At 36.0% G+C, this 22,795-nt stretch overlaps 1 protein-coding gene across 2 annotated transcripts; it reads left to right on the forward strand.

Annotated features, from left to right (window-relative positions):
- Positions 1–20,048: 20,048 nt before the first annotated feature.
- On the forward strand, positions 20,049–22,279 carry LOC132166217 (Photosystem II reaction center PsbP family protein). 2 transcript variants are annotated; one of them, XM_059576996.2, is made up of 4 exons: positions 20,049–20,437; positions 20,527–20,682; positions 21,248–21,572; positions 22,017–22,279. In XM_059576996.2, the coding sequence occupies exons 1-3, from the start codon at positions 20,066–20,068 to the stop codon at positions 21,506–21,508; spliced, it is 789 nt and encodes a 262-aa protein (XP_059432979.2). In that variant the 5' UTR covers positions 20,049–20,065; the 3' UTR covers positions 21,509–21,572; positions 22,017–22,279. The 2 variants fall into 2 exon arrangements, with proteins under 2 accessions (XP_059432979.2, XP_059432980.2); XM_059576997.2 differs by having other exon boundaries at positions 22,059–22,279.
- Positions 22,280–22,795: the final 516 nt, after the last annotated feature.

A 22,795-nucleotide genomic window follows, 5' to 3' on the forward strand; every position in this document is an offset into this window, starting at 1 on the left:
GGCAAAAGAATTGATTAAGGAGGGTATCATATGGCGAGTAGGTGATGGACAAACAATTAAGATTTTGGGTGATCGTTGGATCTCATCTCCAACTACAAATGCAATTCAGTTGCCTATTAGCATTCTGCCTTTTGATGCACAGGTGTGCAAGCTTTTTAAGGAGGGCCAACAAGAATGGAATGCTCCACTCCTGCGGGAACTATTCAACCATGAGGAAGTGGATAAAATCAGTAGCCTGCTTCTCTGCTCTAGAAGACAGCCAGATAAACTTATATGGAATGGCACACAAATTGGAGACTTTTCAGTTATAAGTGCCTATCATTTGGGCAAAGAGATTATGGAGAAGGATAGAGGCTATGGATCGCGAGGACACCTAGTCGAAGAACTTTGGGGGACTTTATGGAGAATACAGGGTCCACAAGTGGTAAAAACGTTTTTGTGGAAAGTATGCCACAACATCCTACCGAACAAGGCCAATCCCCATCATAGAAAAATCACAACTGACCCATTATGCCCACTGTGTTGAAGGGAGGAAGAATCACCAAGACACATACTTTGGAGCTGCCTGTCTGCAAGAGACGTGTAGATGGAATGTGGTAGGAAGTTTTAGAAATTTCCAAGCACTGAAGAAGATTTCATAACCATTTATGACACTGTAGAGGATGTTAGATGATACAGAGATGCAACTGTGTGCCTTGGTCGCCAGACTGATTTGGCTTCGAAGAAATGGGGTGGTGTATCAAGGAGAGATGGTGTCTCCAAAAATGATGGTGAGCAATGCCAGGATACAAGTAGAAGCTTACAACGCAGCAATGGCGGTTAGGAAGGAAAATAAGGGATCTTCTGTGATGGCAGGAGTAAAGTGGTCCAAACCTCCAGAAAATGTAGTGAAACGCAACTAGGATGCTTTCCTTGATGAGTGACGAAAAACAGTGGAATTAGGAGTTGCTTGCGACTTTGAAGGACAGGTGTTGGCTGTTATGTACGACTGAAAATCCATGACGACCGAACCAGAAGGGGCAGAAATGCTAGCTTGCTAGAAAAACAGTTGCAATGTGTCTCCAAATGGGGTGGGATAAGGTATGGTTCGAGGGAGATGTACTCATGGTGGTCAACGCTCTACGATAGGAGGACAAATGTGGGGCCCGCTTTGGGCATGTCATATAGGAAGTTGTTGAGAACTTGAAGACACTGTAGGAATGGCGGGTGGAACACATTCCACTGGAGGCCAATGGGCTAGCTCACAATCTTGCTAAGTTTGCTTCATCATTTACACAGAGACAGTTGTGGGTAGGAGTTTTTCCACCCTGTATCCATGAACTTGTACTTGCTAAACAAGCATTTTCTTGATTAATGAAAAATGATTTTTCTCAAAAAAGAAAAGAAAAAGTTTACCATATGTAATACTGTTTTAGTTATTTCTACCACGACAATTTCGGATCTAGACCCTCAAATGCTAGTTAGGAGGTAATTAGCATATATTAGTCACATGATTCAATAGAATGATAAGTTTTTAATTGTCTTGCATCGTCTCTTTCCATTGTTAGAGTATATTCACCTAACTATATAGTTGAAGATTATCACCTATCTACAGTTGAAGTCTATTACCTATCTACTGTTGAAGTTTATCACCTATTTACAGTCGAAGTAGTCTATCACCTATCTACGGTTAAAGACTATTCACTTAGTCATAGTTAAAGACTATCTACGGTTGAAGACTATTCACTTAGTCATAGTTAGGCTTCGTTTGGCAATAGCCTTGTCCTAGATACTGTTTACTATTTGACCGGTTGACCATAAACTTTGAACTTTCAACCTCAAAATTTCACACACTTTTGACCGTATTGCCCCCCTGCGCTCCATCCTTCACTTCCTGAATTTTTTTCCTTGAAAATCTCCAAAGCACACAACCAGCGTCCCCCCTGCACTCCATCCTTCACTTCTTGATTTTTTTTTCCTTGAAAATCTCCAAAGCAGTGAAAGCACAGAACCAGGCGTCCTCCCCCCGCTCCATCCTTCACTTTTTGGTTTTTTTTTTTTCCCTTGAAAATCCCCAGAGCACCAAACATCCTCCCCCCCCCCCCCCAACCCCCTGCGCTCCATCCTTCAACGTCCCCCACGCACAAGATCACGATCGAAGGTACTGCATATAGATTTTTAGCTTGTGTACTGCATATAGATTTTGCCTTGTTTGGTTAGATAGAAAAAATGAAAGAAAATTAGAGAAAGCAAGGAATTGAATAGTCTCTACAAGAGACCGGCCACCATTTTCCCATTTTCCCTTTGTGGCCTTCATCAAATTTCACTTCTAGTGCAAGTGAAATTATAAGGAAAATTTGGCTTTCTGGGATGGATTTTTCATGAAAGGGTAAACATTTGGGGTTATTGTTTGAGTCTGGTGGTGTCGGTGGTAGTGGAGCTGGGGGATGTTTTTATGGGCTACAATTGTAGAGAACACCCCCCTCCCAAAAAAAATAAAATTAAAGAGGCGGAGTGTGAATTAATAATTGATGGTTGGATGATTTGGGGGTGAAAGTGTGATGGGCTCACAAGGGAGATTGTGTGAGGGAGAAGAGTTCGTGCGCTGGGAAAAAGGGGAAGAAAACGAAGGCTGGGGGCAGAGTTCTTGCCTGGGAAAAAAAATGAAAGAAAACAGAGGTTGGGCAGCCTTCGTGCGCTGAAAAAAAAAAAAAATGAAGGACAAGAGTGTAATTTCATAAATGGGAGACTGATGAGTTGTGTTGACAAAGCACTATTATCGAGAATGTACAGTGTCTAGGCTGACTCTAGCATGTTACCAAACACCCCCTTAAAGACTATCTACAACTTAAGATTATCACGTATCTACAATTGAAGTCTATCAACTATCTACAGTTGAAGATTATCACTAAGCTACAATTGAAGACTATCACCTAGCTATAGTTGAAGTAGCCTATGACCTATCTACAGTTGAAGTAGTATATCACCTAACTACAGCTGAAGACTATCACTTAGTCATAGTTGAAGACTATACACATTATCACATATTTTTGTTTTCATAACATACATGATTTGTACAAGTACAAACCATAACAGACATGATTGAGGTTACAAGATGCGTAGCCATCCCTTCGAGGGCCTTTTTGACATTTGCCCTGGGTACTGGTGGAGGTGTTGCCTTGTGTGGAGCTACGGCGGCGGGTGGAGGCGTTCTAGTTGCCAGTGGAGGGACGGCTCCGACTACAGTCACGAAAAAAGTAGCATGATAGTGAGAGTGAGGGTCATTGTGGTTTCGAGAAATGGAAGGCTCTTTGTTGTTCTGAGAAAAATAGTAGAGAGGAATAACTTAGTACTTTAAGCGTAGTTAAAATGATAAGACGACCCCCTTAGCTTCACACATGGCGACGCCTCCACCAGAACCCAGGGAAAATGACAAGACGGCCTCCAGAGCTCCACATGACAATATGGCATCTCCACCACTAGCCAGGGCTGATGACAAGACGGCTACTGGAGTTGACAGCAGCTTCAACCGGTACTAGGTCATACCCAGTTTATTTGGGCCTCCTAATGCTCATTTGGCAAACCCTCATTCGGACTACATTTGCCATTGCCAATCTAACAACAAGAAGATACTCATGGACTGGTTGATCTTTTGTGGACTGATTGAGGCTATTTCTGATGCCTACATTGGTGACGAGAAGTCTATCAATTGTGGACTTTCCAGCTATGCGAAGAGACATTTGTTCTCTAAGGTGGGCTTAGAAAGAACAATCCATATAACTATGAAGTTAGAAAATATTTTTATGCTACAACAAATATCTCAAGTAGCGGCAGCGTGTTCATCAAGAATCCATTTAAAGTATTTAATTGTCCTTAATCATACCTGTTGTGGTTTGTACCTATACAAATCATGTATGTTATGAGGATATAAATAGGGAAAAATGTAGCTTACCCCTTGAAGTTTCAGGAGTTTTTCAATTTTAACCCCAAAGTTCAAAAATTGGCAATCTACCCCTCTGAAGTTTCAAAAATTGGCAATTTAAACCTTCAGTTTAATTTTTCCGTCAAAATTTACGAAAATCTATGAAATTACATTATTACCCTCAGGCTTTTTAAAAAAAAATTTCGTCCAATTTAACGGAAAAATTAAACGGAAGGTTTAACTTGCCAATTTTTAAAACTTCAGGGGGGTAGATTGCCAATTTTTGAACTTTAGAGTTAAAATTAAAAAACTCCTGAAACTTCAAGGGGGTAAACTGTATTTTCCCCATATAAATAAGTAATAACTTTTAACTGTAGATAGTCTTTAACTATGAATAAGTGAATAATCTTTAACTATAGCAAGGTGATAGTCTACTTCAATTGTAACTAGGTAATAGTCTTCAATTGTAATTAGGTGATAATATTCAACTATCGTTTCATCGTTCATAATTAACAAAACATTTGAAACTTTAATCCATTAGCAAATGAGCATTATATTCCTAAAAATGTTTCATACGTTTGTAGGTCTTGAATTAGAGCCAACATATGATCCGCGAGCTCTATGGTTCGACTCCTTGTTTCTTGTATAGAAGAGCTACTAACTAGTAGACCGAAAATGGCATAAACGAATAAAAATGGAGAGTAGAAAGAAAATGGGCTCACCATTTTTGTTAATGTATTACTTCAAATAATACCTCCACCATGTCCGCCATATTTTGTCTACTAGTTGCATGAAAGAACGTGCTTATCAATTTTTTCAAGTTGTCGCTAATCATATGTTGGCTTCAAGTGAGGGTCTACCAACTTACAAAACTTTTTCTCTCGAAAATATTTTTTGACTTGCAATTTTAGCCAAAGTTGAAGCAATCACATTCCACTAAAAATATTCAAAATTTTGAAACAATATTAACCACGATTCAACTGAACTCACAAACTCAACAGTGCATTATCTATCTCTTGGTTTGATTGGCTGATTTCTGAATTCCCAGAATCTTGTACCGCATATAAGCTCCAACAGGACGACGTTGAATACATAAACTTGGCCTTTCTCTAATTCCCTACTTGTGCTTAAATACTCTAGGGCTATGTAACCCGGCGTTGCTCTAATAGACGACAAGGTGGCATGTGACTCCTCATGAGCCATCGGCCTTATCAAACCAAAATCAGCCACCACAACCTCTAATTCATCGTTAAGCAAGATATTATTTGGCTGGACATCTCGGTGAATAATCTTGGGGTCACTCACCTCATGTAAATAATGTAAGCCTCTCATAGCACCCTTGGCAATTCTTTTTCTCCTTCCCAAATCCAAAGTCGCCCTTGCTACAATGGAGATCACATGTATAAAGATAAATTGTTCTATTATTATTGGAGACTCAAAACATTATTATATTTATACATATAGTCAGTTCTATCTACCTTAAAGATGGAAGGGTTGTGGTGGTTAAAAAACATAAAGGAAATAAAAATTATATGGGGTGTGGACGTATTTAAGAAGGAATTGGAGGTTATAAATCATGCCAGGCACCAACACATTCTTCCATTACTTGGAATTTGTGTTACAACAACTAAAAGATTTTTGATATACCCCTACATGTCCAATAAGAGTCTTGCTTTTCCTTCAAAATGTAGATTCAACTGACTATATATATAATAATGTTTTAATTATTTCTACCATGACAATTTCATATCTAAACCCTCAAACGCCAGTCAAGAGGTAATTTGCAGATATTTGTCACATGATTGAATAGAATTATCAGTTTTTAATTGTCTTGCGTCGTCTCTTTCTATTGTTAGAGTATATTCACCTAACTACATAGTTGAAGTCTATCACCTATCTACAGTTGAAGATTATCACCTATCTACAATTGAAGTCTATTACCTATCTATAGTTGAAGTTTATCACCTATTTACAATTGAAGACTATCATCTAGTTACAATTGAAGTAGTTTATCACCTATCTACGGTTGAAGACTATTCACTTAGTCATAGTTAAAGACTATTTATAGTTGAAGATTATCACATATCTACAATTGAAGTCTATCAACTATCTATAATTGAAGATTATTACCAAGCTACAATTGAAGACTATCACCTAGCTATAGTTGAAGTAGTCTATCACCTATCAACAGTTGAAGTAGTATATCACCTAACTACAGTTGAAGACTATCACGTAGTCATAGTTGAAGATTATCTACAGTTGAATATTATCACATATTTTTTTCTTCATAACTAACATGATTTGTACAAGTATAAACCATAACACACATGATTGAGGCTACATGATGTGCAACCATCCCTCTGAGGGCCATCTTATTTTTTTTCCCTAGGTGTCGGTGGACGTATCGCCTTGTGTAGAGCTCCGAGGGCAGGTGGATGCGTTCCAGTTGCCAATAGAGGGATGGCTCTGGCTACGGTCATGAAAAAGAGTAGCATGAGAGTGAGAGTGAGGGTCATTGTGGTTCCAAGAAAGGGAAGGCTCTTTATTGTTCTAAGAAAAATGGTAGAGAGGAATAACTTAGTACTTTAAGTGTAGTTCAAACGACAAGACGGCCCCAATAGCTCTACACAAGGCGACGCCTCCACTGGCACCCTGGGCAAATGACAAGACGGCCCACGGAGCTCCACACAAGGCGACACGTCCGCCGGCACCCAGGGCAAATGACAAGACTGCCTTCGAAGCTCCACATGATAATACGGCATCTCCACTAACAGCCAAGGCCATAACAAGATGGCTACCATAGTGGACAGCAGCTTCGACTGGTGCCAGGTCATACCTGGTTTGTTTGGGCTCCTGATGCTCATCCGGTAAACCCTCATCCGGACTACATTTGCCATTGCCACTCTAACAACAAGAAGACGCTCGTGGACTGGTTGATCTATCATGGACTGATTGAGGCTATTTTAGATGCCTTCATTAGCGATGAGAAGTCTATCAATTGTGGACTTTCCCACTATGCGAAGAGACACTTGTTCTCCGAGGTGGGCTTAGAAAAGAACAATCCGTATAACTATAAAGTAACAAAATATTTGTATGCAACAACAGATATCTCAAGTAGCAGCAGAGGGTTCATCAAGAACCTTTTCAAAGTATTTAATTATTGACATGGTTGCGCAACAAGTAGCCTCAATCATGCCTGTTATGGTTTGTATCTGTACAAATCATGTATGTTAAGAGGATATAAATATGTAATAACTTTCAATTGTAGATAGTCTTTAACTAGGGATAAGTGAATAGTCTTTAATTGTAGCAAGGCATTAGTGTACTTCAACTATAAATAGCTGATAGACTACTTCAACTGTATATAGGGAGTAGTGGTTTTTGGGACTCCGGCATGCTTAAACAATAAACACGCTGGTGACGTGGCACATGCCACGTCTACCAAGTTTATATATATATATATCAAAAACAAGTGTGACCCATCCTTGACCATTTCATTTTCCCCCAAAATTTTTTCCCCCAAACCTATTCTCCCTCCACCGGCACCGGCGCTGTGATCTCCTCTCCCCACCGTCACTGCTGCTGATGACACCAGACCCTTTCCTTTTCCCCTTTTTCTTTCCCAACCCATTTTCTCCCCCCACTGGCACCGTGCGTCCTCTCCTCTCCCCATTGTCACTCCACTTCCTTCCATCAGCTCCGGCCGGAACCCGTTCCCCCACGAGAGGCAGCTCTTCCTCCAATACCCTCATTTTTCTGAAGCCTAAAATGAGAAAGTAGCATAGAAAAGTGAGAGGCAGCTTTTCCCCCACCGTCACTACCACTGACAAGCCCAAAACCACTCCCCTTAAACACATATCGTTGTCCTGTCTTCAGGGAGCACCACTACGAGGTACCTTTTCTTTTCCTTTCTTTGAAAATCATTTTCGTATGTTGTGGGTTGGTTTTTCTGAAAGGTTTTGTGGAGGAGCTGTGATTGTGTTTCTGGGGTTCTGGTAAATTCCATTTTTGTGTCTTGGATCTTTCGGTTTTTCCTTGATTTTCTTGTTTGATTTTTCTAGTTAATTTTACCTGTGCACACATTTGTTTTTTGATCTTTGGATATTTGGGTTGCTTATTGTTTGATCTTTGGGTTTTCCCTTAATCATCTACTACCGGTCGACCACTATGTTCGCCAATTTGTGCCATCATTTGTTAACAAAAATGCCACCAAATTGCCTTCTCTTTTTTTTTTTTTCTTTTTTTTTTTGTCACACTAGTTGGTTTGGTTTGAATTTGTTTGGTGTATGTGTTCTGCCATATTAAACAAATATTGAAGAAACTAAATAATGGAAGCGTAGAGGCCAATAGATATAACAAAGGAAACATCAACTTTGAACATTTTTGGAGAGAATCCATTTGATAAAATACACAACAACTACCACATGTATAATAATGAAAATCTGCAGATGAAAGTTAGCAATAAGAAATCAAGATAAAAAGAAATAAAAGCAACATGACATAAAATGGACAAGGTCAAAGGTAAAACAGAGCAATCTTGTGGCAAACTGAACAAAATCTAAAAGACTTAGTGGACCACATTGAATCAATGTCATCTAACAATTTATCTCAAGTCACATCTCTAAATGATGTATTTCAAACAATTCCTACTTCATGTCCCTTTTTCTTAGTCCTTATAAAACTCTTCCTTGTTTGCAAGACATCTCCATTTGAAGATGTTGTTGGCCTCCAAAATACCATCATAGAAGTATTTGTCTTGACTTATAACTTTTCAAAGTGGCATGGCCTTGATATGTAGTCTCAATAGTGCCTAATACAAAACTAGGTGGAACAAGTTGCTTTTGAAAAAAAACAAAAATCAGTAGATAAGGCAAGGAAAGCACTCAGAAATGGAAAATCATTGCTTAAGACTAATAATTTTTTTTAAAAAAAAAATATTAGAGCTTATTATCAGTGGGAAAAAGACAACTCACTAAAAATGATGCAAAATGTTCTAAATCTGAAGCTTTTCCGTGCTTTGGTGTAGTTGCAAGTTTAATGACTTGATTTTTCTTCTGTTGAGATAGTTTCTATAAAGTTGCCCGGTATTAGAACTGTGTTTTGTTTGGGGTTAGTGATGGTTTACTTCATTGTAGCTTGCTTTGGATGCTGAAAATCATTAAAGAATACACAAACAAAAACAAAAAAAGATGGTAGAAAATTTTGAACATTTGTGTATTGTTAATGCTTACTGAAGCGTACAACACTTCTAAATATGATACCTAATTCAATAGAAATGTGGTGTGTCATATACATTCCATCATAATTGTTTACTTTTGATCAAAATTGGAGGCAGCCCCTTGAATTTATTTCCTTACCCCCCCTGTAAGCAAATAAAGTGTTTGTGTTTTATTGATTTGACATTTATGGATGCAAATTTGTTTGCAGGTTGGCTAAACAAGACGTTGTATTAGATTTTTCTAGTGTACCTTCTTTGGTTACTCCCTCAACTAAGACGATTATATATAGATATTATTGCGGATATAAGTGATCTTGTCATAAAAAGCATAAGTTGAAGGTTTCTTTTTTTGAAACAGCTCGATGGGGATAAGGGAAGACAGCAAACCTCCTAATCTTTCCAAACCAGCTTCTTCAGCTCAAGTATCCTTGTTTTTTTTAATGCATTGCTCTTTTTTGTTCAGCTAGTGCTTTTAGTACATGTTACAATATTTTTTTGGAACCATTGCTCTTTTTTGGCTGATGGTGGTGTATAGTTTTTGCAAGTGTGGAATAGTTGGAATGGTGCATGTTTTTTGTCAGTGCTACACATGTGGAATGGTGTATAGTTTTTGTAAGCGTTAAATAGATGCAAACTACTTTTGGCTACAACAACTACCTATCTATTTACTGTATCCATTAGGTATCCCCAAATCAATTGTTGACCAACATTGAAAGAATTATTACACTAACTTTTGACTTGGATAGCACATTGACGAAATTTAATTTTCTATTTTATTTTCCATAGATGAGTATATGATTCATCCATTTATGATACTAAAGAGTTGAAGAGCTTCATTGTGATTTAACTCATTAACCAAGTATGTCCTAGTTTTTGAATTTGTGGAGGGCTATAGAATGTCAATTGGTTGCAACATGCATCCAGAATCTAATAAGGGAAATTTATTTGTTGTAGCACAAAGTATTTTTATTATGGGAATTCATCAGAATATATACATTGAAAAATATACAAAAATTATTGCATGTAGAAAATGGGAGGAAATCACATGTGGCATTAATTATTTGCACATTGTTTGATGTTTAACCGCTTAGGTGCAATTTTATGTATGTGTTGACTTTTGACGTTGTTGAAAAGTCTTCGCATCATCAACATGCAGCTTAGCCTATGCCGTCAAAAAGTTTCAATATGTATGTAATTGTACAAGTCGATCAAAACCCACTAAGAATATTGATTTGGTTTTTTGTTTGTCGGTACATAGTAGTGCTGCTATTCTCATAAAAAATGTATTAATTCTCCATGTATCTTTCACCTTTCTTGCAAGTTGATGTAGAGATTCCATTCAGAACAATTGAGTTGCAGAAAGCAGAAAATCTAGTCCAATCCACAAGCAAGTCCCATACAATCTTCTTCTTTGCCCATCTAATTTATTTACTAAAATTTAAAAGCCTTGAACTCTTTTATTTATTTATTTATTATTATTTTTTTGCCTGGCAGATTTTTATTTATTTATTTATTATTAATTTTATCTAGCTAGCATGTTACTATATATAACATTTTGTTCTTGGCATCATCAACATGCAGCTTCCAAATACAGTGAATTTTCTCTTCGGCCTTGTTTTGATGCTGCTCTATATAGTTTACAAGAAGGCCAATTCTGTTCTGGTCTTGGAGGAGCCGAAGCTGCATGTACCTGAGAACATCATTGTACATGTGCTCGTTACCACACTTGTGTGGTGGTTTTTAAGTTTATTAACATGTGCCCACTAAGAATATTTATTAAGTTTCAATATGTATAGCTGATGAATACTACTCCACCAAAGCTTAATTAACCACTCAATATCATGTGGTGGTTTTTAATTTGTTTGTGTTTGTGAATTTGAATGATGCTTAATTGAATATTGATTTCACGTAAAAGTTCTATGATTGCTACTCTCAAGAGAACATGAGAAATGCAACTTGGTCAGGAATCAAATGTAGCAATAGATAAGGAATAGTACATACATAAATTTTGATACTAGGATCAAAGCTATTATGTCTTTGTTGTCTAACAGGATACTTCCTACCTACAAGGTTGCCAAATTAGTTACCAGTTTCTTTACTTTTTTCTTGAGAAGAAGTGAACAACCTAAGGCTAGTAATTTAGAGAAGTAGATTTTATTAATATTATTTTATAAGGGGGCGACATTTATTCGCTTGATTAAAGAAGATAATTTAAGCAATTTCCTCCCATTTCCCTTGCCAATGGTTAATTTGTTGATGATCTCTTACTCATTCACGGACTCACTCACTTAAAATAAAAAAAGAAGCTTACCATTATATATGAATGACCATCCTTATAAGCTATAAGTCACAGCTAGTAGAATGTTAGATTAAGCCACTCTCAACCTCAGTACTCCAGCACAATTTCTTTCTTTTGGGATAACTCAAAGATGGAGAGAGAAAAAATGGGGTTTTGTCTTATTCTACTTTCTTTCTTTCTTTATCTTTTTTTTCCTTGTATATTATACTATTTTCACATTTACAATTGTTTAATTTTATGTTTAAGATCTTGCAATCAAAAAGACACCAACCAAAAAAAGAACACGAAGATGAATACTTTTAAACATGCAATGTCATGTCCATCCTCAAAACACTGAAAAAGTAAGAAGTTTCGCAAACCTTCCAAATCAATCTTAACATAATAAACTCGTACAACAATATATAATTTGAAACTACAAACTAATAGCATCATCAACCAAAATCAACAACACTGCCCCCAAGCTCCAAGATCTTCTAACAGGTTCCATCATTCATGAGATCCCTACAAGAATTTAAAACATTTAACCCTTAACAATATAAAATGAAAAAGAACAAAACATGCTAAATAACTGCAATAAGAATAAATAGATAGCAAGCTAACATTTACAGAGATGGTAGGAATAAACTCACCGCGTTTAAGTCATATGATATATTCAAAACGTATTAGAGACAGTCAAAAGTTCCACTCACCGAAAGAAAGAGGCCAATGATAAATCATTTCCAAAATTTGTTTAAAAAATCAAACTCAATTATAACTTTGAGGAGTACAGAAATTTTAAATGGATGAAAGATTACAATGACAAAACATGCTTGTAAGAGGCTTTATAAAAGTATAAGCGAAAGGAATTGGAAACGTAAGTGAAAAAGAGGCATGCAGTTCATCCCATAATGTAGATCTGTCACAATTGACTAGTTTGCATAAATCTATTATTCCTTCTAAATAAATAAAAAAAGAAAAAAAAAATCCAAAACATAGAAGAAGTCCAATACGCACACTCTCTGTGGCGTTGACATACATGGTCGTTTGTTTATATATTTTAAGTCCAAAATTAGAGCATTAGTAACTTCATTGACGATTTAAAACGTAAAAAGAAAAAAATGCAATCCAATAAGCAAATATTTCATTAAATATTTCCATAATATAACAAATCAACACGATAGTTTTACGTAGGGCTGGGAGTCGGATAACTCGGTTACGAAAATGGCATTTTCGCATTTTGCACCGCCATGGTCGGTAAAGTCATAATTTTCACCGACTTCTTCTGCCAACCTTCTTTTCCGTTAGCTAACCTTTCATATGACTATATATTTAAGCAAAGAAATGGAAAAAGACAGTCGGTAAAGTCGGTCGGTGATGTCGATTAGTTAGAAATGTTATTCCGCCTACCGAACCGAGTTCGTAGGAAATAGAAAAAGTCTAGCGCCTACCGGCCGTCAGTTAAGCGGTGACGGTCAATGTCGGTCGGTACTCGGCCGGCAAGCGGTATGCGGTTATTTTGTATAGCCCTAGTTTTACCTATTAATGAATAAATGGAAGAAAAAAAAAAAATTCAGGTCAATATAAGAAGAGCAGTACAACCTAACAAGTCAAGTAATGAGAAGTTTCAGTGTATCTGTTGGTAAATGAATAGGATCACAATGAAGCTCTCCAGCTATTTAATTGAATAAGCAGATTGACCACATGCTTACATATAAAAAATGAAACAAAACAAAAGGTTCTATCATTGTGCTATACAAATCAACTCTCATACCCTTGAATTAATGTCATTTAATATAGTAAAACTAAATAATTGATTTGGAAATACATGGTAGGAACAGTAAATAGATAGGTACCTGTTGTAGTCAGTAGTAGTGGTGTCCATCTATTCAACGCTTAATAAAACCATACAAAAACCATTCAACAAGTTCAATACTTACAAAAACCATACACCATTCCAACTATTTCATACTTACAAAAACTATACACCATTCCAACTAATTGATACTACAAAGACTATTCACTACCATTAGACAACTACATACTCAAAATGTAGTATCATCTACTAAAAGCACTAGTTGAACAAAAAAGAGTAGTGCTTTAAAAAAGAAACAAAACAACATGTTCAATCGCCTAGTCGAAGAGGTTGAAACCTGTATCCTACAACAAAACAAATTTATAAGTTAGCAAATTAAACAAATCTGCGTAAGTTACAAAAACTTTTTTTTAAAAAAAAAAAAAAAAAAAAATTGAATAGATAAGGGAGACAAGCAAGTACATAATTTCTTTTGACAATGGAAAAAAAAAAAAAAAAAAATTGAGGCTAAGAGAGAGAAATAGAAAAAACTAGGTTCTTAAAAGCAAAACATTACATAATCAAAAGTGCAACTACCAACAGGTGCTAATGCCAACTTCTCCATCTCAGCTGCAATAAACTTTGTGATTTCTTTTGAACCCTACAAGTATTTAATAGTTTTGACACTTACAAATATATAAATCAAAAGGCAATGGAAATTCTACAATTTAATGTGTACTTGAGTCATTACACTATCTTCAATTCCTAAGGCAAGGCAGCAACAAATTTTATTTTCAGAATTCTATAACATAAAATGAGCAGGGCTGTGAACATTACATTCTACATTTCCAGCACATTAACCCTAACACACGCATTACAATTACAATTTCTGAGGATTAGTGTTCAAAGTAAAAAATTTTAAGGAATGTGAGCTTACCACAATTTGGGGCAGCAACTGATGGAGGAGTGACCGAAAAGGATTGGCCATGATTGAGGGTAGCAGTAGGTGGATGCATGGCCAAATATGTCAAGCTGGGGCTTGCAGAATGAATTGTGTCGGTGGCCTTCCAATCGTTTGTGGAGCCCATTGTTAGTTCCATTGTGGTAGTGGAGGTAGTAGTCGTAGGTGGTGATGAAGATGGCAGACTACTTTCTCATTTTGGGTTTCAGAAAAATGAGGGTTTTGGGGGAAGAGCTGCCTCTCGTGGGGAATGGGTTCCAGCCGGAGCTGATGGAAGGAAGTGGAGGTGGTCGTCGGCAACAGTGACATTAGGGAGAGGAGAGGACGCAAGGTGCCGGTGGGGGAAGAAAATGGGTTGGGGAAGAAAAAGGGGGAAAGGAAAGGGTTTGGGGTCTTTGGCGGCAGTGATGGTGGGGAGAGGAGATCACAGTGCCAGTTTCGATGGGGGATTACGGTGCTGGTGCCGGTGGAGGGAGAATAGGTTTGGGGTAAAAATTTTGGGGGAAAATGAAATGGTCCGGGGATGGGTCGCACCTGTTTTTGATATTTTTTTTTTTAATTATTATTTTTTTTTATTTGGGCAGATGTGGCATATGCCACATCACTGGCGTGCTTACTGTTCAAGCATGCCAGAGTCCCAAAAATCACTACTCGTAGATAGGTGATATACTACTTCAATTGTAACTAAGTGATAGTTTTCAACTGTAATTAGGTAATAATCTTCAACTATAGTTTCATCGTTCTTAATTAACAAAGCATATGAAACTTTAATCCATTCGCAAAGAAGCATTATATTCCTAAAAATGTTACGTTTGTAGGTCTTGAATTAGAGCCAACATATTGTTCGCAAGCTAGAGCTCGAGAATATGGTTCAACTCCATGTTTCTTGTATAGAAGAGCTACTTACTAGTAGACCGAAAATGACATAAATAAACAAAAATGGGGAGTAGAAAGAAAATTGGCTCACCATTTTTGTTAATGTATTACTTCACATAATACCTCCACTATGTCCACCATACTTTGTCTACTAGCTCGTAGCTTTTCTATGCATGAAAGACTGTGGTCAACAATTTTTTCAAGATATCGCTGATCATATGTTGGCTTAAAGTTAGGGTCTACCAACTTACGAAATTTTTTCTCTCGAAAATATGTTTTGACTTGCAATTTTAGCCAAAGTTGAAGCAAATCACATTCCACTAAAAACATTCGAATTCTGAAACAATATTAACCACGACTCAACTAAACTCACAAACTCAACAGTGCATTGTGTGTCCTTTGGTTTTATTGGTTGATTCCTGAATTCCCAAAATCTTGTACTGCATATAAGCTCCAACAGGACGATGCAGAATAAGTAAACTTGGCCTTTCTCTAATTCCCTACTTGTGCTTAAATACTCTATGGCTATGTTACCTGGCATTGGTCTAATAGATGACATGGAAGCATATGACTCCTTATGAGCCAGTGGCCTTATCAAACCAAAATTAGCCACCACAGCCTCCAATTCATCGTCATGCAAGATATTGTCTGGCTAGACATCTCGGTCAATAATCTTGGGGTCACTCACCTTATGTAAATAATGTAAGCCTCTCACAGTACCCATGACAATTCTTTTTCTCCTTCCTCAATCCAAAGCCGCCCTTGCTGCAATGGAGATCACATGTATAAAGATAAATTGTTCTACAATTTTTGGAGACTCAAAACATTATTATATTTATACATATAGTCAGCTCTATCTACCTTGAAGATGAAAGGGTTGTGGCGGTTAAAACATAAAGGAAATAAAAATTATATGGGGCATGGACGGATTTAAGAAGGAAGTGGAGGTTATAAATCATGTCAAGCACCGCCACATTCTTCAATTACTTGGAATTTGTGTTACAACAATTGAAAGATTTTTGATATACCCCTACATGTCCAATAGGAGTCTTGTTGTTCATTCAGAATGTAGATTTATTTGACTATATATATAAGAATGTTTTAGTTATTTCTACCACGACAATTTCGGATCTAAAACCTCAAACGCTAGTTAAGAGGTAATTAGTAGATATTTGTCACATGATTCAATAGAATGATCAGTTTTTAATTGTCTTGTGTCGTCTCTTTCTATTGTTAGAGTGTATTTACCTAACTACATAGTTGAAGTTTATCACCTATCTACAGTTGAAGATTATCACCTATCTACAGTTGAAGTCTATTACTTATCTACCATTGAAGTTTATCACTTATTTACAGTTGAAGTAGTCTATCACTTATCTACAGGTGAAGACTATTCACTTATTCATAGTTAAAGACTATCTATGGTTGAAGACTATTCACTTAGTCATAGTTAAAGACTATCTACAGTTGAAGATTATCAGAGTGGGCAACCCGATGTCGGACTCGGTTGGGCTGCTAGTGTTATGGACTGTAGCGTAGAATGGTCGGGGCACCAGCATTGTATTACAAATCCTTCGGAACAGTACCAACCCTGCTGAAAGGATTAATATCTCGGGTAGACCATATATGATAGTTATGACTTATAAAGCATTAGTTTTCTACACTAAAATACTTAGGCAATTGCCACTAGAAGTACATCACTTTTCTTCAATAAAACAATATATTTAGGGTGTATTAACAGAGACAACACCTCTTTCAAACCTCTGATAAAATTGCACATGTATTTTTGCTCAATAATAATTGGCTCATGTCGTACCCAACTGAGAGGTTTACTTACTAAGTCGTTAGACTTACGCAGTTATTACATCTTGTAGGAAACCCACTTCTAGAAAAAGAAGAGTGGCAAAGTTGCCACTACGGACTTTGCTTAAGATTATGATCTTCATGTTGATACCAGGTTTGCTTAACTTATTATTTCTACTAGTTGCTCTGTGTCTATGTTTCAAGGATAATACATGTTCCATTTATGGTTATTAGACTTCTCAGATTAATTTCACATTCCTATGCATTAACCTTGATGATTGCTTCAAGGGGCGGTTCCCCATCTAACTACCAGTTTGCTAAATAGGGGTAATTGTCAGTAATCCTACCAGACTGGTCAAGGCTAGATTTGGGGGCATTACACTGCAGCTGAAGCTTCTATCCCTAATGAAGTAGCAGCCGTGAGGAATCATACTGTAGCTAAAGCACCTATCGTGAAGAACAAGGCTGCTGCTGCAATTGATGAAGATGAAGTCGAGAAGAATGCTACTATTACAGATCAAGACAAGAATAGAAGGAGTGAGGCTGCAAAACACTTATCCAAGACAAAGTGCAAAGAAAGAGAAGTTGGATACCTATCCACGACTGTGTGCAAAGGAAGAGAAGTTGGATTCAAACCAACTTCTCATTCCAAGATTGAAATAGAAAACCTTCAAGTCATTAATGATAGATAACATTACGAATTCAATCTCTAGTTTTCAGCTTACAATTAAAAGCTCTTGTAATTACTTAGAACACCTCATGTATAGTTCAAATAGGTTTCTTCCCTTGTAATTGTTGATGTTAATAATAAAGTTTTTCTTCAATGGTTTTGGTATTCTGCCAAAATCAATCCATTAAGGTTTTCTTTATAGTATCAAAGCCCATGTAGGCACACACCCCATATTAATTTTTCTTTCTATCACCTATCTTTGTAATGACAGTTTCTACTTCTCTTACTGCTCCAACCTTTTCTTCTTCCACGCTTGCCCAATTCAATGTCAAGCTTGAAGGTCCAAACTACCTTGGTTGGACAACTTAATTTCTTCCAATCCTGCACACTCATGAGTTGGTAGGCATCGTTGAAGGATCTAAACCGTGTCCTCCTTAGGAACAATTTCTATTTTCTGCTTTTATTATTTTTCTAACATGTTTATAAGAAAGATATGAACAAATAAGTGGATAATAAGTACAACCAAATACTTTGAGTAACATCGAGTCAGGTGTTTGATAAAATAATTTTGAAAATTGAGAATCATTGGATAATAGAAGGGTGGGAAACCGACCAATAATATACGCATGAGTAATGCTAAAAGGAAAATTGGATATCATTTTTTTGCCCTCCCAAAATTAATGTAGGAAGATATAAATCAAATAACAAATTTTCCTTCTCAAAAAAAGGAAAGGGCAAAGTCCACTTAACCCCTTCAAACTACTACTCCAATAACAATCTACTTTCCAAACTATCAATTGCGACAATTTACCTTCCAAACTATTAAAACAATGACAATGTACCCACAATTTTAACAAAATAACAAAATTACCCTTACTGAAATAAAAACAAAAATACTAAAATTTATTTTTCTTTTCCAAAATTTTAAGGGTATTTTTGTCTTACTGAAAATTTTATAAGGGTAATTTTGTCATTTTGCTAGCATTGGGGGGCACATTGTCATTGTTTTGGTAGTTTGGGAGGTAAATTGTCGTAATTGATATTTTGGTGGGTAGATTGTCATTGGAATGGTATAGGGGTGTCAATGCAGGCGGTTAAAAACCGCCCACTAACTGCTAACCGCTTAACCGCTTAACCGTAATAATCGCTAACCGTAATAATCGCTAACCGCCTAACCGCTATAACCGCCTAGCTGTTAGCGATTAACCGTAATGGCTAACTGCTAACCGTCTTTTTATATAATATATTTTTATAATTATAATTATAAAAATATTTATACATATAACATAATCACTTGATCATTAAATCATATTTTTTTTAAAAAATAATTAAATTACAATTTGAGTATTAATATATTATCACTATAATTTATATGATTATATCACATGATCAATTGATCATTAAATCATTTGATTATATAATAACAAATTATACATATTAATATGACATAACTCATAAGTATACCAATTCATACTAATACAACAATTAAATATCTAGAGACTTATTTTCAATGTATGTTATAAACTTATAAGTCTATATATGTTATACGTCTATATAAGTCTACATATGCATATGAATAATATAAATGTATAATATCAATACTTAATCATATGATTCAATGACAATTCAAATACTTTATTCAAGACTTCAAGCGAATCATATTATTAATGTACAATGATGATATGATTCGTATAATATCAAATTAAGTAATTGACATTGAATTAAAAAATGACTAATGTATTACTTATAAACACAATTTAAGTATTAATGTATTATCATTATATGTTGTGACAATTGTCTGAATTCTGAACTTTTTTTTATATGTTGTGTTGAATTTTTTTTTTTTTTTTTTTTTTTTTTTTTTTTTTTTTTTATGTGTTGTGTTTTTTTCTTTAAAAAAAAAAAAAAAAGGTTAACCAGTTATGATTTAATATTTAAGGAATTTTTTTTTAAAGTACAAGTAAATGTAAATTTTGGGTCAAATATTTTTGATATGGGCTCTTTTTATAGGAATTGGGCCTAAGAAGACACTAAAAATACATACAAAAAAAAAAAGAAAAAGAAAAAAGAAGAGGATAAAAAAAAAACCCCAAAAACGCTAAAAAAAAAGCCAAATTTTGAAAAAGTAGTTAGTGGGCGGTTATCTATTTCACTAACCGCTAACCGGTGGTTAATCGTTAGGCGGTTAGCAGTTGTGGTTAGTGAAATTTACTAACCGCTAAGGCGGTTATGATTGACGGTTATTGCCAATAACCGCCAACCGTAACTGCCTTGACACCCTTAGAGTGGTAGTTTGATGGAGTTAAGTGAATTTTATAAAAAAAAATTAAAATTAAAATTAAAAAGAAAAAAACACAAATTTTCAATTCTTTGCCTATATAAAATATGAAATTGAAATAATTAATACGGTGTTCATCCTATAATGTATGCATGCGTTGTTATATTCACACATTTTTTATAGAAAAGATAATTAATATTCAGTCGGTTGGAATTTCAAAATATAATTGAGTGGATAAATTTTCAAACCCAATATTCAGTTAAAAGGAATATGAATTAGAATCTGAAGATGAGGCTTGCTGAAGTCCAGGCCTCGTCTTCTCTAATGGCTTCCCAGATTTGCTTCCCTCTCTGGACCCACAATCTCTTGAAGCATAACAATGCTCCAACATTCTCATCTCCCAGAACCTTCTTCTCAATTTCCTTGTCATCAACTCAACAGCAACACCCAAAAAGCATTTGTAATGACCCTCCCAAAGATGCACTTGTCTCACATTGTTTGAGCAGGAGGAAGCTCAGCCTCTCAATTCTTGCAGTGTTTTGGTCTTCTGGGCTTTTGCCAAACATGACAAAGGCCATTTTGGCTGGCGAATTGGAGCTTGAAAGGTATACAGATCCCACGGAGGGTTTCACTCTGCTCAGACCCTCTTCTTGGACAAAGGTATATATGGATTGTCTTATCATACAAATCGACCCACACTTTCACCATTGTTGGCTGAATAATTGAGGTTAGTTTTTGGGTGTGAATAGGTTGATAAAGCGGGGGCAAGTGTTCTTTTTGAGGAGGCAAATAAGGGAAGTAACAGTGTAGGGGTTGTGGTAAACCCTGTTCGTCTTACAAGCCTCGGAGAGTTTGGGAGTCCTCAATTTGTAGCTGATAAGCTTATAGAAGCCGAAAAGCGCAAGGTAACTGTTTGTTTCAATGCCTGTTCGATGGGCGTTGCCCGATTGGTGATGATTGCAATTGCTTCTGGTTTGACAATTAAGTTTCAGATAGGTGCGGTTTTGAGTATGACCTATATGCTTGTTTCGTACCAATGCCACTTTCCCTTGGTCCATTGAAAAACGCTAAATGTACTCTTAATGCGGCATTGAAATTCACAATTGAATTTTAAACAGATTAATCTGTATATTTCACATGAATGGTGATTTTCGTTGCCTCGTAAGAGAGTAAACACTTGAAAGTACATGTGGCATTTCTCTTCATCCGATATCTGTCAACTGATTATTTTGGAGTGTTAATTGTTATATTCATGACTGATTGGCTGATTGAAGGTCAGGAAAGAACATTAAAAGCTTCAGCTAGAGAAATAATCTAAGTCATGCATGTGCAACCTCAATGCTTCTGCTTAGATGTTTTATTGAGTGATCACAAATTTGGTCAAATGATGCTTGGTTGAGATTGCTGCAGCCTTTTTTATAAGAAGAAAAATTCAAGGCAAGCAGTCATAAGAGTTCTCCTGTCATGTAGGAAAGTACAAATGATGCTGAGGTTATTTCAGTTGCGGAGAGATCGGGCCAGGGAGGCTTACAAGTGTACGAGTTTGAGTACAAGGTTGACAGCACAAGGGGAGGGATGAAAAGGATCTTTTCGGGTGCATTTGTGTCGTCGAAGAAGCTCTACCTCCTAAATATTGCTTACTCAGACAAACCAGAGAATCCTCTTGACATCCACACAAGAATGATGTTGGAGCAAGTGCTTCATTCCTTTGATGTGGCTCCAGTGACATAACATTAGAACTGATTCTTATGTTGACTTCTCTTTTATGCCTTAGCAAGAGTCTTCAACAGCTAAGGTAATGCTAATCACTTGTCTTGAGTTCAGTTAATGTAGATGAGTTTTCTGAAACTAGATATGATTGAAGTCAAGTGCAGTTTTTTTCCAGGTCACTTGATGGCTTAGAATTCATCCTTAAGCATAAATTCATAACCAAAATAGAAAGATAAAAAGGGGAAAAAAGCTAGTGTGGAAAACCGCTCGTAGATACATACTCCTCCTACATGTATATTTATGCATCCATTATATATGTGTATGTATGTATGTATGCATGCATGCATGCATGTATATATGTGTGTGTGCATATATGGATGCAATTCCATGATTCACATGGGCCATGAAAAGCATCCAAAATATGAGAATCATCACTGTACACAGTCAAGCTCATTTAGAAGTATTATTATTATTATTATTATCATCTCTGTTTACATACTCATTTTACAATCTGATCGCAATGCACTAGAATGGAAGTGACCTATGCTAGCTGATGCATTGTAAATGGCAGAGAATCATTCTTTGAGGTTGATCAAGAATAGAATCACCCTTTCAGGACATGGAGAAGAGTGTGACGGTTTATGACCAAATCTCTTTAGTTTACATTTTGTTAATATGAATTTTGGCAAATAGCCCTGAGTTGTAAAGAAATACAGTTGTACTATTTTTGTCTAGCGGTAATTATTTGACCAAGATTTCTTCAGCAAAATGCCTCAAGGATTTTTTTGCTCATTGTGTTATGTTATTTTAAGTTTATGGACCGTATTAAAATTCTTTTCCCTCTGGCTAAAATCCTTCTTGTTGATTGGTGATGTGGTTGTTGTAACATCCTTATCTATAGCTCTCTAATGCTAATATGCCACTAAGGCACTAATTAACAAATAGGAAAAACTTCACTTATTATTTCTGATCTTTTATCACTTTTACAATCATACCTTTAAATTTTAAAAATTGTCAATTTAGGGTTATTATCTTTCAGAAGTTTGAAATGTCAATCCTAACGAAAAAAAGGAAATCCCCAAAATAACCCGTCCAAATTTAAGGTATATTTGTAATTTTATAAATATTTTAAGAGTATTTTAGAAATTTCACTCATCAAACGTTTGATTCAACTTTAAGGGTTGACATTATAAAAGTGATTGAAAGAGTAGGAGTAGTAAATGAAGTTTTCCTAACAAACACCAGCACGTTAAAAGCTCTTAAAAAACAAAATGGAATGCTCATTGCTTTTGCCTACAGAAACTTTCA

The sequence above is a fragment of the Corylus avellana genome, chromosome 11 (genome assembly GCF_965113065.1).
Source record: "Corylus avellana chromosome 11, dhCorAvel1.hap1.2, whole genome shotgun sequence".
NCBI classification, from domain to species: Eukaryota; Viridiplantae; Streptophyta; class Magnoliopsida; order Fagales; family Betulaceae; genus Corylus; species Corylus avellana.

What these genes read in the sequence shown, in the direction of transcription:
- LOC132166217 (XM_059576996.2), top strand. Translation starts at nt 20,066, where the DNA reads ATGAGGCTTGCTGAAGTCCAGGCCTCGTCTTCTCTAATGGCTTCCCAG. An exon ending in GACCCTCTTCTTGGACAAAG is followed by an intron (nt 20,438 to 20,526) that starts GTATATATGGAT and finishes GGGTGTGAATAG; the next exon opens with GTTGATAAAGCGGGGGCAAG. An exon ending in TAGAAGCCGAAAAGCGCAAG is followed by an intron (nt 20,683 to 21,247) that starts GTAACTGTTTGT and finishes CCTGTCATGTAG; the next exon opens with GAAAGTACAAATGATGCTGA.